The 18,248-nt window shown below is 52.0% G+C and overlaps 1 protein-coding gene across 4 annotated transcripts in view; it reads right to left on the bottom strand.

The window, feature by feature from the left end:
- Positions 1 to 4,696: 4,696 nt before the first annotated feature.
- The window catches only part of RANGAP1 (Ran GTPase activating protein 1), a 32,003-nt gene continuing 18,451 nt past the window's right edge, over positions 4,697 to 18,248 (bottom strand). For all 4 annotated transcript variants that reach the window (XM_012741779.3, XM_012741778.3, XM_076006968.1 and 1 more), the window contains 11 exons: positions 18,013 to 18,147; positions 15,572 to 15,730; positions 13,902 to 14,015; positions 13,317 to 13,416; positions 13,147 to 13,231; positions 11,919 to 12,111; positions 9,961 to 10,080; positions 8,105 to 8,207; positions 6,855 to 6,943; positions 6,454 to 6,575; positions 4,697 to 5,712 (listed from right to left, as the gene is read on the bottom strand). In XM_012741779.3, coding sequence (XP_012597233.2) covers positions 5,643 to 5,712; positions 6,454 to 6,575; positions 6,855 to 6,943; positions 8,105 to 8,207; positions 9,961 to 10,080; positions 11,919 to 12,111; positions 13,147 to 13,231; positions 13,317 to 13,416; positions 13,902 to 14,015; positions 15,572 to 15,730; positions 18,013 to 18,147 — 1,290 coding nt within the window. In that variant the 3' untranslated portion in view covers positions 4,697 to 5,642. The remainder of the gene's footprint in view (positions 5,713 to 6,453; positions 6,576 to 6,854; positions 6,944 to 8,104; positions 8,208 to 9,960; positions 10,081 to 11,918; positions 12,112 to 13,146; positions 13,232 to 13,316; positions 13,417 to 13,901; positions 14,016 to 15,571; positions 15,731 to 18,012; positions 18,148 to 18,248) is intronic.

The following is an 18,248-nucleotide window of genomic DNA, read 5'->3' as shown; positions in this document are numbered from 1 at the left end:
TGAGCCACCGCGCCCGGCCTTTTATTTATTTTTAATTTTTAAAATTATTGAGGCAGGTTAGCTAGCATAGTTGCCATTAATTCCATTTTTACATAGCATTCCATTCTATTAATATACCACCAAAGCGCCAGGGGCCGACGTGGGAGAGCAATCACTGTGTATGTTGGTAGGGAATTGAAATACAATGGAACTGACTTAAAGTCAGTCTGTCTTTCATTATCATCCCGTGCAGGCAAGTCTAAGTAATGTCAATGCTAAAATACTCCTTCCTTCTTGGCAAACCATTCCTGCCCTTTTGGTACTCGTTGTACCCCACTGCATTCACCCATCCCACTGCTGATGGGCATCTGGGTTGTTTCTAGCAGGGGGTGTTATGAAGAGTGCTGCTTAACGTGAACACAGGTAGCCTGTTGTGATATACTAGGAGTGGGAGTGCTGGTCTTGGGGTATCCTCATTTTCAACTTAAATAGACACTGCCAGTTTCTCACCGTGGTTGTGCCAATTTACACGTTCACCAGCTGTGTATGATATGAAGAGTTCCAGTTGCTCCACATCCTCGCCAAGCTTGGTATGGTCTTCTATTTTTGCCATTCTAGTAAGGGTATAAGGTTGTCACATGGCGATTTTAATGTGTTTCTCTGAGGGCTAATGAAAGCAAGCACCTTTTCATATGCTTCTTAAGTGCCCATTCAAGCTTTTTGCTCATTTCTCCATTGTCTTTTATCAACTTACAGAAACTATATAGCTGGATGTGAATTTTTAAAATATATATTACAATTATTTTCTTCCTCTGTGACTTGCCGTTTTACTCTTTTAGTGATGTCTTTTGATAAACAGCAATGTTCTCATAACTGCATAGTATCCATTACATCAGAGTAATGGCAAACACAGAAGGTTAAAATATACCTTATGTTAGGTTTGTTTCAGGTGGGAACCCGAAAAGTACATATGGGACAGAATGTGGTTCATGCAAAACTTAGGCTTGCAAAACAATAGCCGCAGGAGTCTGAAGAGTCCCCAGACATTGCAAATCTGACAGCTAGCTGCAGCCAGCATTCCTTCCCCCTGATAGGGATGAAGTTTATCCTTCCCCTCTCTGTCCTGATAAGGATGGCACCGGATACCGGAGCTGAAGGATGGATGTGACTGGGGCAGGGGTCCTAGAAGCTGGTTGTTGGAAAAATAATTTATTACAAGCGGCTGTTCTGGCCCACTTACTTCCCCCGGAAAAAACCTCTATAAAACCCAAGGCTCTCCCCTTTCCTCTTGTGGACACTTTTCCCCCTCCACCCATCTGCACCCAGACACTTAAAATAAACAGCATTTTGCTACACGAGGCTTTGTGTGTCTCTCACAGCTCTGAACCTAACCGCTTAATTCATTCCTCTTTTCCTTACCCCCAACGTCTTGAAGATACCTATGGTATTTCCTAAAAGCTTTATAATTTTGCCTTTTAAATTTGACTTTTTTGCTGTAATAAATATAAATTTATCATTTTAACCATTTTTAAGTGTACAATTCAGTGGTATTAAATACACTCACAATGCTACGCAACCATCCCCACCATCCATTTCCAGAACTTTTTCATCATCCCAGACAGAAACTCTGTACCCATTATATAATTACTCCCCATTCCTCTCCCCTCAGCCCCTGGTAACTTCTACTCTTTCTGTCTCTATACATTTGCTCATTCTAGAGAACTGGATATCAATCTAAATGGAATCATATTTTTGTCTCTGGCTTATTTAACACAATGTTTTTGAGATTCATCCATGTTGCAGCATATATCACAATTTCACTCTATGAATAGTCCATTGTACACATATGCCATATTTTATGTAATCCATTCATCTGTTGATGGACACTGGGTTGTTTCCATCTTTTGGCTTTTGTTCTGTTGCAAATAATGCTATGAACATTGGTGTAGAAGCATCTGTTTTTGTCTCTGCATTCAGTTCTTTAGGGTATATGCCCAAAACTGGAATTGCTGGGTCAAATGGTAATTCTATGATTAAGTTCTGTTTTGAGGTCCTTAGGGTTTTTTATATATAGGATCACATCATCTACAATGGACAATTTTATTTCTTCCTAATTGGAATGCCTTTTCTTTTTCTTGCCTAACTGCTCTGGCTAGGACTTGTGGTGCTGGGTTGAATACAAGTGGTCAGAGTAGGCATCCTTGCCTGGCTCCCGATCTTCAGAGGAAAAGCTTTTTCACCATTGAGTGTGATGTTAGCTGTGAGCTTTTCATATATGGCTTTTATGTTTAAGTAATTCCTCTATTCCTAGTTTGAGTTTTTAATCATGGAAGGGTGCTGAATTTTGTCAAGTGCTTTTTCTCCATTTATTGAGATGACATGACTTTTTTCAGTCCTTTGTTCATGTAGTACACTGTACTGATCTTACGTTGATCCATCTCTGCATCCCAGGGATAAATCCCATTTGGTCCTGGTATGATCCTTTTGATGTGCTGTTGATATCATCCCTTTAAAGGATACATTATCACATACATATGTATGCCTAAAACACATTGTTTACTTGTTTTGTTTTTTTTTTTTGAGACAGAGTCTTGCTTTGTTGCCTAGGCTAGAGTGAGTGCCGTGGTGTCAGCCTAGCTCACAGCAACCTCAAACTCCTGGGCTCAAGCGATCCTTCTGTCTCAGCCTCCCAAGTAGCTGGGACTACAGGCATGTGCCACCACGCCCGGCTAATTTTTTCTATATATATTAGTTGGCCAATTAGTTTCTTTCTATTTATAGTAGAGACGGGGTCTTGCTCTTGCTCAGGCTGATTTCGAACTCCCGACCTCGAGCAATCCGCCCGCCTCGGCCTCCCAGAGAGCTAGGATTACAGGCGTGCGCCACCGCGCCCGGCCCTGTTTACTTGTTTTTGAACTATTGGTATAGTACTGAAATTTTCTTTACTCGGTATCACTACTGATTCATCCGCTATGCATGTAGCATTCTTACTGTTAACAACATGTGATATGTGGCTTTCTATTTTATATACCCATTTTCCTGATGTTGGCCTTTTGAGTTGTTTCTAGGTTCTTGCCACCACAAGAAACCCCAGAGCATGTTTCCAGGGAATTTTTTAGTCTAAGATTAAGAATGGAAATAGCTGCGTGTGGTAGCCTACACCTGTAGTCCCAGCTACTCAAGAGGCTGAGGCAGAAGGATGGCTTGAGTCCAGGAGCTAGAGGCTGCAGTGAGCTGCAGTCCAGCCTGACTTGACTGCACTCCAGCCTGGGCAACAGAGCGAGACCCCTGTTGGAATTGCCAGTGCAGCCCGAGTCTGTGGGTTGAAGTCCCTTTGGTGGAGCCAGCTGCATACTGAGACAGCCTTTCATATGCAGTAGTCGCAGGCCACCCAGGCTCACACATCTAGGATCTTTCATACCCAGAACTATGATCCTGAGGGACCTACAGCATGAATAGTCTCAGGGTTGGCTGCAGTTCTCAGTGTTTAGAGTTGTCTAAGCATCCGAGTTGGGGAAATCCCAAAGGCTACAGCTCCTCTGAGTACAAACATACAGGCCCCGGGCCTTTCCCTTCACCTGGAGCTGTCAGGAGCATGACTCTTGAGCTCGTCTGAAGCACTGAGGTGGGGCCAGGGCAGCCAGAAGCCTCCACTCCTGGGACCAACAGGATTCTCCTCCTTGTGAGGTTCAATGAGCCAGACACCAACGGCCTGTTGTGAGGTGAAATGTCTTCCTCTCTCTCCTGAATCTGAGCTGAAGCTTGTGCACACATCACCTAGGAAAGACCAAAGGCCAGCCCTGTGCGGCCGGTAAAAGGAATGGCCAGGCCAGAACCCTTGACAGGGTTTCCCCATCTGTCAGACACCACCTGGAGAGAAGGCTCAGCTCTTACGTCCCCAACCCCGAAGGCTCTCCTCACCTTGCTGCCCACTGTCTCCACACTGGGCCACAACTGTCAGTCTCCGGACCAGACTGGGAGCTGACTGAAGGCAGTGACTGTGGCCCTGGAGCTCAAAACCGGGCAAAGGTAACAGGCTGGAGCTAGCCAGACCTGCATCCCCTTTATGTGGAGGGTTGGGGCAAGGCCCAGTCATTTCCTCTGCCACTTGGTCAAGAAAGATGTTGGCTAAGTGGTCCATAGCCAATAAGAAAATGCTGCCACCTAAGAAATGGCAGAGACCTCTTGGAGGTTCCCTGGGGAAATACAGGTTGCCTGAATGTGCATGCTATTTAGGGTAGGAAATAAGGAAGGTTCCCTGGGCTATCCTCACACTTCATGTGGTGACAGAGAGGACCCCATGGGAAGTGCTTCCACCGCAGGCCTTGTAGCAAGACATCCTGAAGTGGTTTCCTAGCCAGGCTCAACTCTGCAAAGTGACCTTGGTAGCCAGCAGCGCCTGTGACAAAACCTGGACGGTATTTAGCCCAGCTGGGTCCCTGAACGAAAGAGCAGCACAGGAGCAAGAGCTGCTGTGGCGGAAAGGTGGGGCAGCGGGACAGCCCCATCCCACCCTACTCCTGGGAGTCACTGCCTCTCCTGATACCACCCACCTGCTGGCGCACTCACAGCACAGGGGGAGAGGCCTGTCCAGGTGGTGATGCCAGGCCGGTCCCGGCTCTTCTGCAGGACTCACTGCCCCTCACACACAGGCAGGGCTCTGCGTGCAACAGCCCCGAGAACATCCTGCTTTAGGTGAAATTTTCTCAGTCTCTACTGCTGCATACATGACTTTATTTGTGAAGCCCCTGGGCACAGCCCAGACACACATAGAGCACAAAGGTGAAGCACAGGGAGGTCGTGGGACTGCTCAGGGAGGTCACAGGGCATTTCCTGCCCAGTTCAGTCCCACCCTTCCCATACCCCAGAAGGTCCTTTAAGAGCAGCTGCAAGATGCAGCTCCAGCATCAGGGGCTCAGCATCTCCCTCCCCAGGCAGAACAGGTTTGGGCTGCCAAGGTGTCCCCTCCAGCTCGGCCCTCAGGCCAGTCACAGACAATCTCAGCAGCCAGGGGTGGGTCCCACTGGGTCTGGGAGCCAGCACAGTCCCAGGCAATTCCTGCTCCTGGACTATCTGGTGTCCGCCTGTCCACATGGCACGGGTGCCAGAGGCGTGCCCTCTGCTGACAACCCCACGGCCCACCCGTGGCAGTCTCTGCTCCTCAGGCCGAGCGGTCAACACAGCAGACATGGGTGGTGGGGAAGGCAGTCGCTGTGGGACCAGCGCTTGGTGACAGGACGCAGCCTGCCCACAACACAGAGGGAGGGGACAGCACACGGACAGCAACTCTTCAGGCTCTGGTGTGGCTCGGGGAGGCTTGGGAGCAGCCATCTCAGGACCTCAAGCCTGAAGCAGATATCAGCAGAGCGCCCTCAGGTGGTGGTGAGTTTAATGGCAGAGCAGCTCGCAGCCCTTTCCCCAGGAGGCCAACTCCCTGCAGCAAACCAGGGCCAGGCCAGCAGGGAGACATTAAAAACCCAAATCCCAACAAGAAGCACATGACCACACACACATACTCGGGACCGACAAGACACAAGAGACAAAGACCCTCCCTGCCTCTGGCCAGAGTCCTGTTTGAGGGGAGGGCATAGGCTGCAGCTCAGTTCATCCGAATCCTTCCCAGGTCACTGGTCCAGGCTGAGAGATGGGGAGAGGCTTCAAGTCTAGACCTTGTACAGTGTCTGCAGCAGACTGTGGCGGGCAAAGGAGCAGGATTCCAGGGCACCGTTGGGCCTGTGGGATAGAAGGGTGAGCAAGTGGGTCAGAAGCCTCCAGGCCCTTGGGAGCTCAGGCTCCAGAGCAGGGCCTGTCTCCCAACTGTGGGGGCCATTTTTGTGCCAGACTCAATTTTCCTAACCTTCACAGTGACTGCAATGGAGACATTAGCCCCCTGCCCTGCGCACAGTGATGGGGTGTGCATGAAACTCGGGTGGGCACCCAAGGCCACACAGCCCAGAGATGGCCAGAATGCATGCTGCCAAGTCAGAGGCCTGGGCCTCTGCCCTCTACCAGACGCTCCCCCAAGGGTCCTGGGCTGCTGTGGGCATGGACACAGAATCACTCCTAAGATGCCAAGTACAGAATCTCGACTAGCACACCTGGGTGTGGACACAGGCCTGGCTTCTTGCTAGTATGTGATATGGGCTAACTGCTTAACCAGCCTGATGCTAGTTTCCTCATCTGGAAAATGGGGGCCATTACGTGTCTTCTCTCTCCACAGGAAGACACTGGCCCTAAGCCCCCACTATTCTCAGTGGGGCAAATGGCAGGAGGCCTTATGTGGGTAGTGGTATGTAGATTTGGATGCTGAGAGCCCACGAGGCATGAGGGCCTCTCACAAGCCTGAGTGGGGGCAATCAGGTTGGCTGGGCCAGGACCCCTGGGGACAGGTGCCTCTTGAGCAGGTCAGGGAAGCCTTAGCCAACCAGGGGCCTGACAGGGAAGGCACAGTCAAAAGGACAAGGCCACACTCACTTGGTCATGAACGCCAGCAGCAGGGGTGCAAGGGCCTTGGGGAAGTAGTCCTGCTGTACCATGTGGTTGAGCGCCATCAGGGGGCCGTACAGGTTGGCAATAGCCTTGACCTTGTCTTCACTCTGCAAGTGGAACACAGCAAAAGGCAGGTGAGCTTCCAGGTCACCAGGGGCCCTTTGTGTCCACCATCCAGACTCTGCTGACAGTGCCCCAAGACTGAGGTCCAGCTCAGATCCTGTCATGAAGACCAAGACTGCTGAGGCAGACTGAGGCCTCAGGGACATAGTGTGGGTGATGGAAGCAGGACTTGAGGTGTGGGAGGGGTTGGGGGAGTGACTGGAGCAGTGTCTGGGGCACTCCTGCCTTCCTCCCTCCAGGGCCTGCCGCTCTTCCAGCCTCACCTTGAGCAGACCCATGTGCACGAGGAGCCTGGTAAGGAAGGCGTTGGCATTGAAGGCCGAGGAGCCAAAGGCCTTCTTCATCAAGGCATCTGCAGGGCAGAAGCGGCAGTGGGGCAGGATGCCCTGAGCCATCATGGGCTCACCCTGCCTCCCCACTCTGACCACCAGGTGAACACAGGAGGGACAACGGGGACACAGGCACCAGAGTGAGGGGACACCTGGCACCCGGGGATGAGCCCCACCCACTTACTGGCTGTGACACTCTGACCCTTCCCCATCCTGGCCTCACATATAAAATGGGCGTGGGGACGACACCCATTGTGCCCACCCCGAATAGAGGGGTGGACACTCAGTGAGGCAGACCACACCTGGGGGAGGCTTCAGGTGCTTTAGGGAGGCGAGGCAACCTGCATGGATTGTACTAGGCTGTATGGGGAAATGGAACTCAGGCAACTTGTTCCCACAAATGCCCATAGGCGGGCTCTCAGGAGCAGACCGCTGTCCGGCCCTCACCTCCTTCCCAGCCCCACTTCCCACTGAACTGCTGCTACCCCTGCTTCAGTGCTACCCACAGTCCAGGAGGAAGCACCACACGTATCTCTCCTCTCTTCTCCTTTCTCTTGCATGAGCTGTGCCCCTTGCCCACAGGGCCCCTCCTCACCTCTATCTGGCCAAATATGGCCCAGTTAGAGGATCAGATAAGCAAATGGTGACAAGGTAGAAGGTAACAGGTGCTCCAATGGAGGAAACTGAGAAAAGGGTGGGGAGAAGGATGTGACAGGACTGAGGGAGGTAGTCCCAGGAACACGCAAGATGATATGGGGACAGCAGGTGTCTTCTGGGCAGGGGACTTCCAGGTGGAGCAGGCCACGAGTACAGAGGCTCTGAAGCGGAGACAGAGGCCCAGCTCTCACTCCCCTCCTCCTGACATGACTAGAACCGCTGGGCCTTGCAGATGACTATCTGGTTTCCTACACAGAGTGGGGACCTGCACCGGAACAACCTGGCCCGAGTTCTAAGCCAAATGCTGTGTGGCTCTGGGAATGGCCTGTTTCCCAGCTGCAGAAACAGAGAAGAGGGTATCCAAGATGCTCCGTGGCAGGAACCTGACAAGAACAGGTCAGAGTGGCCAAGGAGCAGTCCCTACATAAGTGCCAGAGCAGAGGGGCTACAGTAACCACAGATGTCATCTGGGGCTGATGAGTGTCAAGGGGGAATGAGCCGCCTGTGCCTCACCCAGCCCACATTACCTACTGCATCCTGCACTGCTGTCCTCACTGTGGCTTCGTCCTTGAACACAGATGACACCTTTAGGAAGGCAGATACCACCTTTTCTGGGTCAGATGTATCAGTCTGAGGACACAAGACATAATGGCTGGTCACAAGGGGCCATACCCCAGGCCTTTGGCATGAGGTGATGTGCCTGGGTCCTGCTACAGGCAAGAGGCCTTGGGCCCCTGGAGGGTGAGGACAGGCCCTACCTCACCCGATGCTGTCCCCTCAGAGTCTGGCTTGGGCCAGGCAGCACAGCAGGAATGAAGGGGCATTGACAATCACCCCTAGCACCCAGTGGTCCCATAATCAAACCTGAAGAAACAATCCAGGACGCAGGCAATACTCGCATGCAAGGAAGCTGATCTCACCCGACGACAGGGAAAGTGGGGGAAAAAGCCAATGTCCAGAAATAGTGGCTCACTTTTAAGTGCTATGTCCACTCTCCTGAACAAAGGGCATCAGAAGAGTTTTACTGACTCAGGCAAATGATGCATGGTGTTATATGAAATTGAGAAGATGATGGCCAGGCGTGCGCGGTGGCTCACGCCTGTAATCCTAGCCCTATGGGAGGCTGAGGTGGGCGGATCACTCAAGGTCAGGAGTTCGAGGCCAGCCTGAGCAAGAGTGAGACCTTGTCTCTACTAAAAATAGAAAAATTATCTGGATAACTAAAAATATATATATAAAAAATTAGCTGGGCATGGTGGTCCATGCCTGTAGTCCCAGCTACTTGGGAGGCTGAGGCAGAAGGATTGCTTGAGCCCAGGAGTTTGAGGTTGCTGTCAGCTAAGCTGATGGTACTTTAGCCTGGGCAACAGAGCCAGATTCTATCTCAAAAAAAGAAAAAAAGAAAGAAAGAAAATGAGAGGAAGCAAAAAGGCTTGTATTATCTCATTTATCACGTTAAAAAAAAACGTGAATTCAAGCAGGGCACAGTGGGTCACACCTATAATCCCAGCACTTTGGGAGCCCTAGGCAAGAGGATCAATTGCGGCCGCAAGATCAAGACCCCATCTCTACAAAAATTTTAAAAATTAGCCAAGCGTGGTGCTACATGCCTGTAGTCCCAGTTACTTGGGAGGCTGAGACAGGAGCATCGCTTGAGCCCAGGAGTTTGAGGTGGCATGAGCTATGATCACACCACTGCACTCTAGCCAAGGCAATAGAGCAAGACCATCTCAAAACCAACCAACCAAAGAAACAAACACCAGATAAAACATCAAAAGGAAACCGGCCAATTGTCAAGCCAACTCTGAGAGAAACCTCTCTGAGCCCCAATTTTCTTATCTATAAAATAAGAGTAACAGAGTCCACGTTTTGGGTTGCCAAAAGAGTTAAATAAAATCACGCTCAAGTATAGTGCCTGGCAGAAAACAGCACTTGATAATCATCTCTGTATGAGTGAACCAACCAACCAACAAGGGAGACTGGAGCGAGGGCAGCTTCCCTGAAATAAGCATGTGACCTCCAAAGGGGGCCTGGGCACCAAAACTGTTCGAGAAGCAGCTAGGCCGACAGAACACGCAGAGAGAAGCTCAGCTGTGGGTGTGCACACGTGAGAGTCTTGAGAAACTCCCTAACTCCCGTCACCACTGGGAAGTGGCAGGCTGCACCTCCTGGAGCCAAGTGTGCTCCCAGTGGGGGCATCTGCAACCCCCAGAGGTTGACAAATATACCGGACACCCTCATATACGTGTTTATATTTTAAAAAGACAACAATGGCAGGCCGAGCCTCACTGCCCTCGGTTGCCAATGTCGCCTCCCAATCCTGAGCTCTGACCATCCCTTTTCTCTGGCAATTTAGGTGGGATTCGGGAAACGCTGCTATTACCTGCTGTGCTATCAGCATGGAGCTCTTGGGCCCAAGACGCAGCAGCTTCTCCGGAGAGGGGAAAGCCAGGAAAGTGGAGACGTCTGCAGGAGGCGGGGAGGACAGCACAGGAGCTGGTTCCTGAGAAGGGTGACACAGGGGCCCTGTAGAATTCCAGACCCCAGATTCCTCGCCCAGGCTATGCCCATCCCTACACCCAGCACCATCCATTCCACTCTAGCCAGCCCAGACTCATGGTCTAGAATTCTTCCTCCCACTTAGCTGCTGTTCCCCCCCCTCTCTGGGTCACCCGTAGATGCTTGCCCTGACTGGTTCCGGGTCCAGAAGCCTATGGGGTGGGGGGCAAGCCACCTCCCTGGGACTACGGCCTAGTAGATCCTTGTCATGACATGTGGTGCCCCAGAAATGACTCAAGAAGCACGTGGGGCCTAAAGCAGACCCCACCAGACCTTGAGTCCATCCTGGGTAAGCACTGCTAGCAAGCCCCAGAGGTGCCTAGAGAAAAACTTAATATTAAGATTGTGCCCGGCCAGGCGCGGTGGCTCACGCCTGTAATCCTAGCACTCTGGGAGGCCAAGGCAGGAGGGAGGATTGATTAAGCTCAGGAGTTCAAGACCAGCCTGAGCAAGAGTGAGACCCCGTCTCTACTAAAATAGAAAAAATTAGCCGGGCGTGGTAGTGCAAGCCTATAGTCCCAGCTATAGGAACTGGGGAGGGTCAGGCAGGAGGATCGCTTGAGCTCAGGAGTTTGAGGTTGCTGTGAGCTAGGCTGACGCCATGGCACTCCACCCAGGGTGACAGAATGAGACTCGTCTCAAAGAAAAAAAAAAAGGAAAACCACAGGCAAAGGACACCACAGTCCTAGCCACAATCTCAGAAATGGTGGATGTTATCCCTAAGGGTGGCCAAAAGAATCCCCTGGTGGGTGGGGAAAAGAATTCAGAATTTCAATTTGTTTTTTTTTTTTTGAGACAGAGTCTCACTTTGTTGCCCAGGCTAGAGTGAGTGCCGTGACATCAGCCTACCTCACAGCAACCTCAATCTCCTGGGCTCAAGTGATCCTTCTGCCTCAGCCTCCCGAGTAGCTGGGACTACAGGCATGTGCCACCATGCCCGGCTAATTTTTTGTATATATATATATATATATATATATTTTTATTTTTTATTTTTTTTGAGACAGAGTCTCGCTTTGTTGTCCAGGCTAGAGTGAGTGCCGTGGCGTCAGCCTAGCTCACAGCAACCTCAAACTCCTGGGCTTGAGTGATCCTCCTGCCTCAGCCTCCCGAGTAGCTGGGACTACAGGCATGCGCCACCATGCCCAGCTAATTTTTTATATATATATCAGTTGGCCAATTAATTTCTTTCTATTTATAGTAGAGACGGGGTCTCGCTCTTGCTCAGGCTGGTTTTGAACTCCTGACCTTGAGCAATCCGCTCGCCTCGGCCTCCCAAGAGCTAGGATTACAGGCGTGAGCCACAGCGCCCGGCCTGTATATATATTTTTAGTTGGTCGATTAATTTCTTTCTATTTTTAGTAGAGACAGGGTCTCGCTCAGGCTGGTTTTGAACTCCTGACCTCGAGCAATCCGCCCGCCTCAGCCTCCCAGAGTGCTAGGATTACAGGCGTGAGCCACCGCGCCCAGCCTTCAATTTGTTTTTTTACTCAATTTTTGTAGAAATATTTATGTATATTTTATAATATATTAATACATAACGCAGCATTATATGTTATAATCATCTCATAATTCACAAACAAATAAACATCTATAATATATTGGGGTAAATAGAAATATAGGCAAATATTGCTACATTGGGATGATTTGCTTTATTACTCAATATCCTGCAATCGAAAACATCTGCAGCTACTGTACCAAAGTGGACCTACACCCCCACAAAGACACCTCTGGATCCATTCATGGGACCAGTGCTCTGATCCTGGCAGATGACCAGACACTCACCCCACCATTAGGGTCCAGAATCTTCCTTGAGGGCGTGGCTGACTCTTCTCCCTGCCCTCTCTGTTGTGGTTCTTCCTCCTCTTCTTCCTCTTCCTCCTCTTCCTCATCTTCTTCCTCCTCCTCCTCCTCCTCCTCTTCCTCATCTCCCTCCTCCTCATCATCCCCTTCCTCCTCCTCCTCGTCCTCGTCATCACTGCAGAGGGGATCTAGCTAAAGCAGACCTTCCCCACCCAGCGGCTGCTGGCCCAGAGGCCTGGCTCCGTGAGCCTGGCGACCCCAGCCAGGCAAGGGGACCCTGGGGAGCCCCTACTCCCAGGGCAGGAGCAGATGATCACCAGGGAGCACATTCCCCATTTGTCATCACCTAGGAAGCCCATGATGCAGACACAGAAGAGTCAAATTTCATCCTGTCCCAAAGGATCCCCCAGTCCCAGAGGAAGACAGAAGAAAGCTCTGTTACAGCTGGGGCCCAGTGGTCAGTAGGAGTACTGCCCAGGCTCCGATGCTGGGGCAGGGCCACCACATCTGGCTGACCACAGGGAGCTACAGGTGCAGAGTGGCCCTGCTGTTGCAGGAAGGTTGTTCTACTTCTCTGCACCGTGGCCCTTTGAGTCCCCAGGGCCCAGCACTGAGGAGATGTGACTGAGCATCTGGCACACAAATGAAGACTTGGAGATGAGAGGGACAGAGGGAGCCAGGTGCTGGAGGCCCAAACCAACTGATCCAGAAGGCAAAGGCAGCTCCCCTGTGCCCCACCCTCGCCTCCAGCAGGCTCCGCAAACCCCAGAGTCCACATTCTCTCGCATCTCTCTCTTCCTTGCTAGAGCCAGACTCTTAAGAACAATCCTGAGCATGTCCCCTTCTAGGTGCCTGCACCTCCCACCCCCACCCCGCCCTGGCCTCACTGTCCTCTGTACATGCAGCTCCCACCACGTCAGGATCAGATATAGCGTCGTCCCTCCAGAGGCTTCTGCAACTCGCACACTCTAGAGGGCGGCCACGCTCAGCCCCGTGTGTGCTCCTTTGTTGAATACACACAACTTAATTGTTCTGCCTTATTCCCATGAGCCAGAAACCTTGCCTGCTCATCCTTCTATCCGCAATGCCCAGTACAGGCTTCCTTGGTACATAACAGGAGCTCAACCAACATTTTTTGAATAATTGTAGAAACAGATGAAGGAATGGCCTGATCCTTGACCTCTTGGGTCACCCACCTGAAGTTCCCTACCTGAGGGACGCCAGCACCTTAGCCATGTTGAAGCCGTCCAGCACTTCCTGAAGCTGCTCACAGCCTTCTTCTCCTAAGGTGTTGCCTGCTCGAGGGGAGGGCAGAGTGGTCAGGACAGGGTGGTGGGGCCAGTCCAGCAGACCTGTCCTGGGGCCACCCGCCCTGACTACCGTTGAGGTCCAGCTTCTCCAGCTCGGCCTTGTCCGCCATGGCCTCGGCGACAGCCAGGGCAGCATCTCTCTTGATTTCACAGAATGACAAGTTCAGCTCCTAAAAGTAAGAGGAAAGGGTGGAAGTGGGCAGACACTGGGCCAGGAGACCAGGTCCTACCTACTCTCAAGCCTTGGTTTCCCCAAGTGAGGATAAGGCAAGCTCTGTCTTCCAGATGGCGCTGAGGGGGCAGGAAGAATAACTCCAACAATAAATATAACATAATACCACATACCCAGTGGTATGCTGAGTGCTATGTATATTCACTTCCACTATAACAATGTATACCACTCCGTGCTGTTCACTTAAACTATACCATAATAATGTACATCACGCCCTCCCATTTTATAAAGAAACTGTGGCGGGGAGGGGTGAGGAGACTTTCACAAAATCCCAGGTAAGAAGTGGTAGAGCTGGGGTGTGGCCCAGGCCCACCTGCCTTCAGATCCCTGCCTCCCCCACAGCCTACCACCACAGGCAGTAACCCCCTCATGGGGGAAAAGCCCAGACCCCAGAGGGAGGGTGTCAGGCAGCCAGGCTGGCACCTTCAGCTTGGGCAGGCCCCCACGGATGGCATCTGCGATGGCAACAGCACCCTTGGAGCGCACCAGGCAGTCCCCAAAATTGATCACTTCCACCTGCCTCAAGGTCTTCAGGGTCTGCAAAGAGGAAGCAAGAGTCCAGAGTGAGGGTGCAGGGCTCACCCCAACCCTCAGCAAGCCCCAGCAACATCACACCCTACACCAGTCATTACACACTGTCTTTTGTACTCCAGTCTGGCCTCCTCCACACCGTATCAGTTCCCCTGTCACCTTCTTGTTGGCCTCCAGGCCCTCGGCTAAACCCCCTCCACCCTATTCCTTATGCTGCAGCCAGAACACTTCCTGAAGCACAAATCTAATCACGTCACACATGGCTTGAAACCCCCCAGGGCTCCCAGTTACCCATGAGAGAAAGTGTCAAGGAGTCAGCAAGGCCTGCAGAGGCCTCCCTCCCTCTTTTCATCTCCTTCAACCACCAAACACACCTTGAGCCCTGGTCATTTCAAACCAGGACCAACCAAGCAAGGCTCTTGTCCCGAGTCTCTGGGCCTTCCACCTTCTGTGGATCGCTGTGCCCGAAACACCCTTCCCCACCCTCTTTGTTCAGAAAGTCTACTTGTCCTGTACAACTATGCCAAAATGTGACCTCTTCCAAGAATCTACACACCTCTGCTAACACATATAGTGGCGGGACTGGCCTTCTGTTGGGCCGCAGTGCCCCAGCACCCAGGCAGCCGAGCAGCCACTGCGTTCAGAGCCTCGTCACTGATCAGTGGCTACCTTTCCTTCTTACACTAAGGTCTCCTTAAAGGCAGGGGTTTTGAGGAGGCTTTTTTGAGACAGGGTCTTGTTCTGTTGCTCAGAAATGAGAGCAGTGATGTCATCACAGCTCATAGCAACCTCAAACTCCAAGCTCAAGTAAGCCTCCTGCCTCAGCCTCTTGAGCAAGTAGGACTACAGGCACGTGCCATCAAGCACGGCTAATTTTTTTACTTTTTGTAGAGATGAGGTCTCACTATGTTGCTCAGGCTAGTCTCAAACTCCTGGGCTTCAAGTAATCCTCCTGCCTCAGCCTACCTAAAAGTGCCAGGCAGGGTCTCTGTCAACCCTGTGGGTCTGTACTTGCTACACAGCTGGGCACTAAATAGGGGCTCAGAAAACAGTGCTGGGCCTGGTGGTGGTTCACACCTGTAGTCCCAGCTACTAGGGAGGCAGAGGCAGGAGGTCTCTTTGAGCCCAGGAGTTCAAGAGCAGCCTGGACAACATAGCGAGATGCCATCTCTAAAAAAAAAAAAAAAAAAAGGAAATAAATAAATAAAACAAAATACTGCTGCTGAACAAATCCATGAGGAAAACAGATGGAGGAGCAGCCTTCTCCTATGCAACCTAAGAACAAAACCACCCCAGCCACTGTGGGCTGCACAGAGGCAGCTCAGAATGAAGGCAGCACGAACACTCAGAGTTGCCACAGAAGGGCACAGGTCACCTCACGACACGTGACCCTGCTGAGGACATGTTCAAATGAGCTGGACCCATGGGGTACACAGTAGGTGGGCAGGAGGCGGGGGCAGAGCAGGCACGTGCTAATGAAAGCTCACACATCCACTGCAAAGGCAGCAGCCAGACTCTGTCTACCCGGGCCTGGTGCGGCGGCCCCACCACACTCGCCTCACCTCAGCCATGGCCACCGCGCCCTTCTCAGTGAAGGTGTTGTCATTCAGGTTGATGACTCGTAGCAGGGGGTTAATGGCGAAAGCCTGGGCCAGGGCAGTGACCCCAGGGTGATTGATCCCATTCTGCGGCATGTAGACCTCCTCCAGAGTCCCAATGACCTGCAGGGCAGCATGGAGAGCAGAGAGGTGGGCCTCCGGGTGCCAGTTGACATCCAGCAGGCAGGAGAGCAATGCCACACACCAGACACACAGAGGGACTGCCATCAGCACAGTTTGTCTGTGCGACTCTTGGGCATAAACTGCCAAGCACACTCTTGGGCATGGCTGCATGTGGTCCTCCCCACCACCTCAGGAGGGAGCGCTGTGTGGGATAGGATCCGCCCATGACTAGGGATCATAGAGGCTTAGTGACTTGCCCAGGGTCACACAGTTCTGAAGTAGGAGGCCTAGACGATACCTTAGCCTGGTGTCCTCTGCACTGTGGGACCCCTGGGCTCTGGCAGGTACTCAGTCACAGCCCTTCTCTGGATGATGCAGCTCCACTTGAACTCTCCTGCTCAGGGCCCTCCTACCCGAGCACCACAGCGTAACTGGCACTTTATATGCCACATCCTTTTTAACGGTGAGGAAAATGTTCCCTAAGCCAACTGGCCCCTTTTAATCCTGGTCTTTTGACACCTAATTCCCTCTATCTGGAACATTCCATCTCCTTATTTGTCAGCATTTTCTCGATAGGCTAACTCACATGCATTCTACAGCTCTCATTTTAGACACTTCCTCCTCCAGGACAGCTTCCTAGATTTCCCCAGCAGAGTCCAAGGCCCCCCTGTGCCCCCAGAGCCCCTGGTCCCTCCTTATCATGGTGACCCCCTACCCTGAAGTGCCGAAGCACATTCTCATCTGCCCAGCCTGAGCTCTCAAGGTTAGGCCATGTCCCAGGCTCCACTGCCACCCAGGGTTGATGACAGGCCTGGCCCAGTCACCTCCTGCTGTCCCTGGGTACTCCGCACGGCATTGGGGATGTGAGGGGCTTACAAATCAATAAAGGATAACCCAGGCACATTCTGAGTCAAGGCTTCTTAGTTTTCTGTGCCATGGGCCTTTTGGGCAGTCTGGTAAAGCCCTGGGCCCCCACCTCATAAAAATGTTTTTAAATTTTGAGATAAATTATAGAGAATTACAAAGGAAATCAATTCTATTGGAACAATTGTCAAAACACTTACAAAAACACCCCAAATGTGTGCTGTAGTAATATACAAACTTCATTAATACACTGAATAACAAGATCTAGGGGCAGATCTACTATTAATAGTATAACTTCGATCTAGTAAGAAACAAATATTTCTATATATCTGCAACCCACAACAACTATAACTTGATATGAAGTAACTGGTTTCCACTGGTGACAAAGTCACAGGAATTTCTAATGCTACTGAGGTTCACTGTACACTCATAATCGAAGGTCATACCACGTATAGCTATCTTAGGGACAATAACGACACAGTTTTTCCCCCAGCCATGTCCACAGGCCCTCTAAATTCTATCCAGACTGAGGGATCCCATAGACTCTGGTTAAGAACCCCGTTCTAGGCACCCCAGAGGACACCATATGAACATGAGCACAACCAGTGCATCCCCTTCCCAGTATACTGGGGCCAGCAGGCCAAGGGAAGGGGGCACCCAGGGAGAGCAACTAGTCCCCCTCTATCTCCCAGATGGCAGAAGCTGCCCCACAGCCAGGGGCCCAGCGCGACACAAGGCAGATCTCTGCCATGTCCACTGCCCACTCCGGTGGGGGAGGCGCCTGTAAAGGCAGCATGGGCGGCAGGCCAGGCCACTCCGTGCAGCAGCACTGCGGGTGCCGCTCTGACCTGAGCATGGTTAATGCTGCTAGAACAGTTTGCTGAAGAAAACATTTAAATTAAAAGGACAACAGATCCCAAGGTTCCTAGGCCCGTGGGGGACAGGTGTGGCCTTCTGGCAGTGAGCGGGGGACTCAAGTGGGGGAGAGGGCAAGGGAAGAGGTCACCTGAGATCACCTCGTCTGGTACCTGGGCCCTGATGCTGCTCCAGCCTGTCTCCCTGTCTCGGGAAATCTGAAACATTCCTTCTCCGTGCCCTACACCTAGGGGCTGTGCCAGGCTACCATGAGCTCTCCCACCATCTTGTGCCATCTCCTCCGTGCCTGGCACTCGGCCCTCCCTGAACAGAGCAGCCTGCCCTGCCCAGAGCCTCATGGGCACCTGCCGTGATGCACCTGAGGGGCAGCTCATGTGCCTTCCCACACACACACACGATGGGAACTCTGGCCCACTTTGGCATGAGCCAACAGGCTCAGAGAGGGGAACAACTCTCCCCAGGTCACCAAGCTAAGCGCTGCAGTCCCTTAAGCCAAGTGTGCCTCAGGGCCTGGTGGGGCAAGGTGGACAGAAACCACTCACCCCAAAAGCTTCTGCCAAGGCAGTGGCCCCATCGTTCTCCAGACGGTTTCTGCCAGCAACAAAGACCTTCAGGGCCAGCGGCTTGCCTTGGGCACTGGATTTCCGGTGACACTCAGTGAGAGCCTCAGCCAGGATCTGTGGGGAAAGGGTGGGGGCCCAGGCTGTGGGCAGGAGGCCCCTCTCCCAGCAGGTGGTCACTGCCTCTGAACTGCTGCTCAACATCCCACACCACCCTC

The sequence above is a fragment of the Microcebus murinus genome, chromosome 10 (genome assembly GCF_040939455.1).
Source record: "Microcebus murinus isolate Inina chromosome 10, M.murinus_Inina_mat1.0, whole genome shotgun sequence".
In the NCBI taxonomy this organism is placed as follows: Eukaryota; Metazoa; Chordata; class Mammalia; order Primates; family Cheirogaleidae; genus Microcebus; species Microcebus murinus.
The sequence above is the reverse complement of the archived record's forward strand: the minus strand, read 5'-3'. Positions and strand labels throughout refer to the sequence as shown.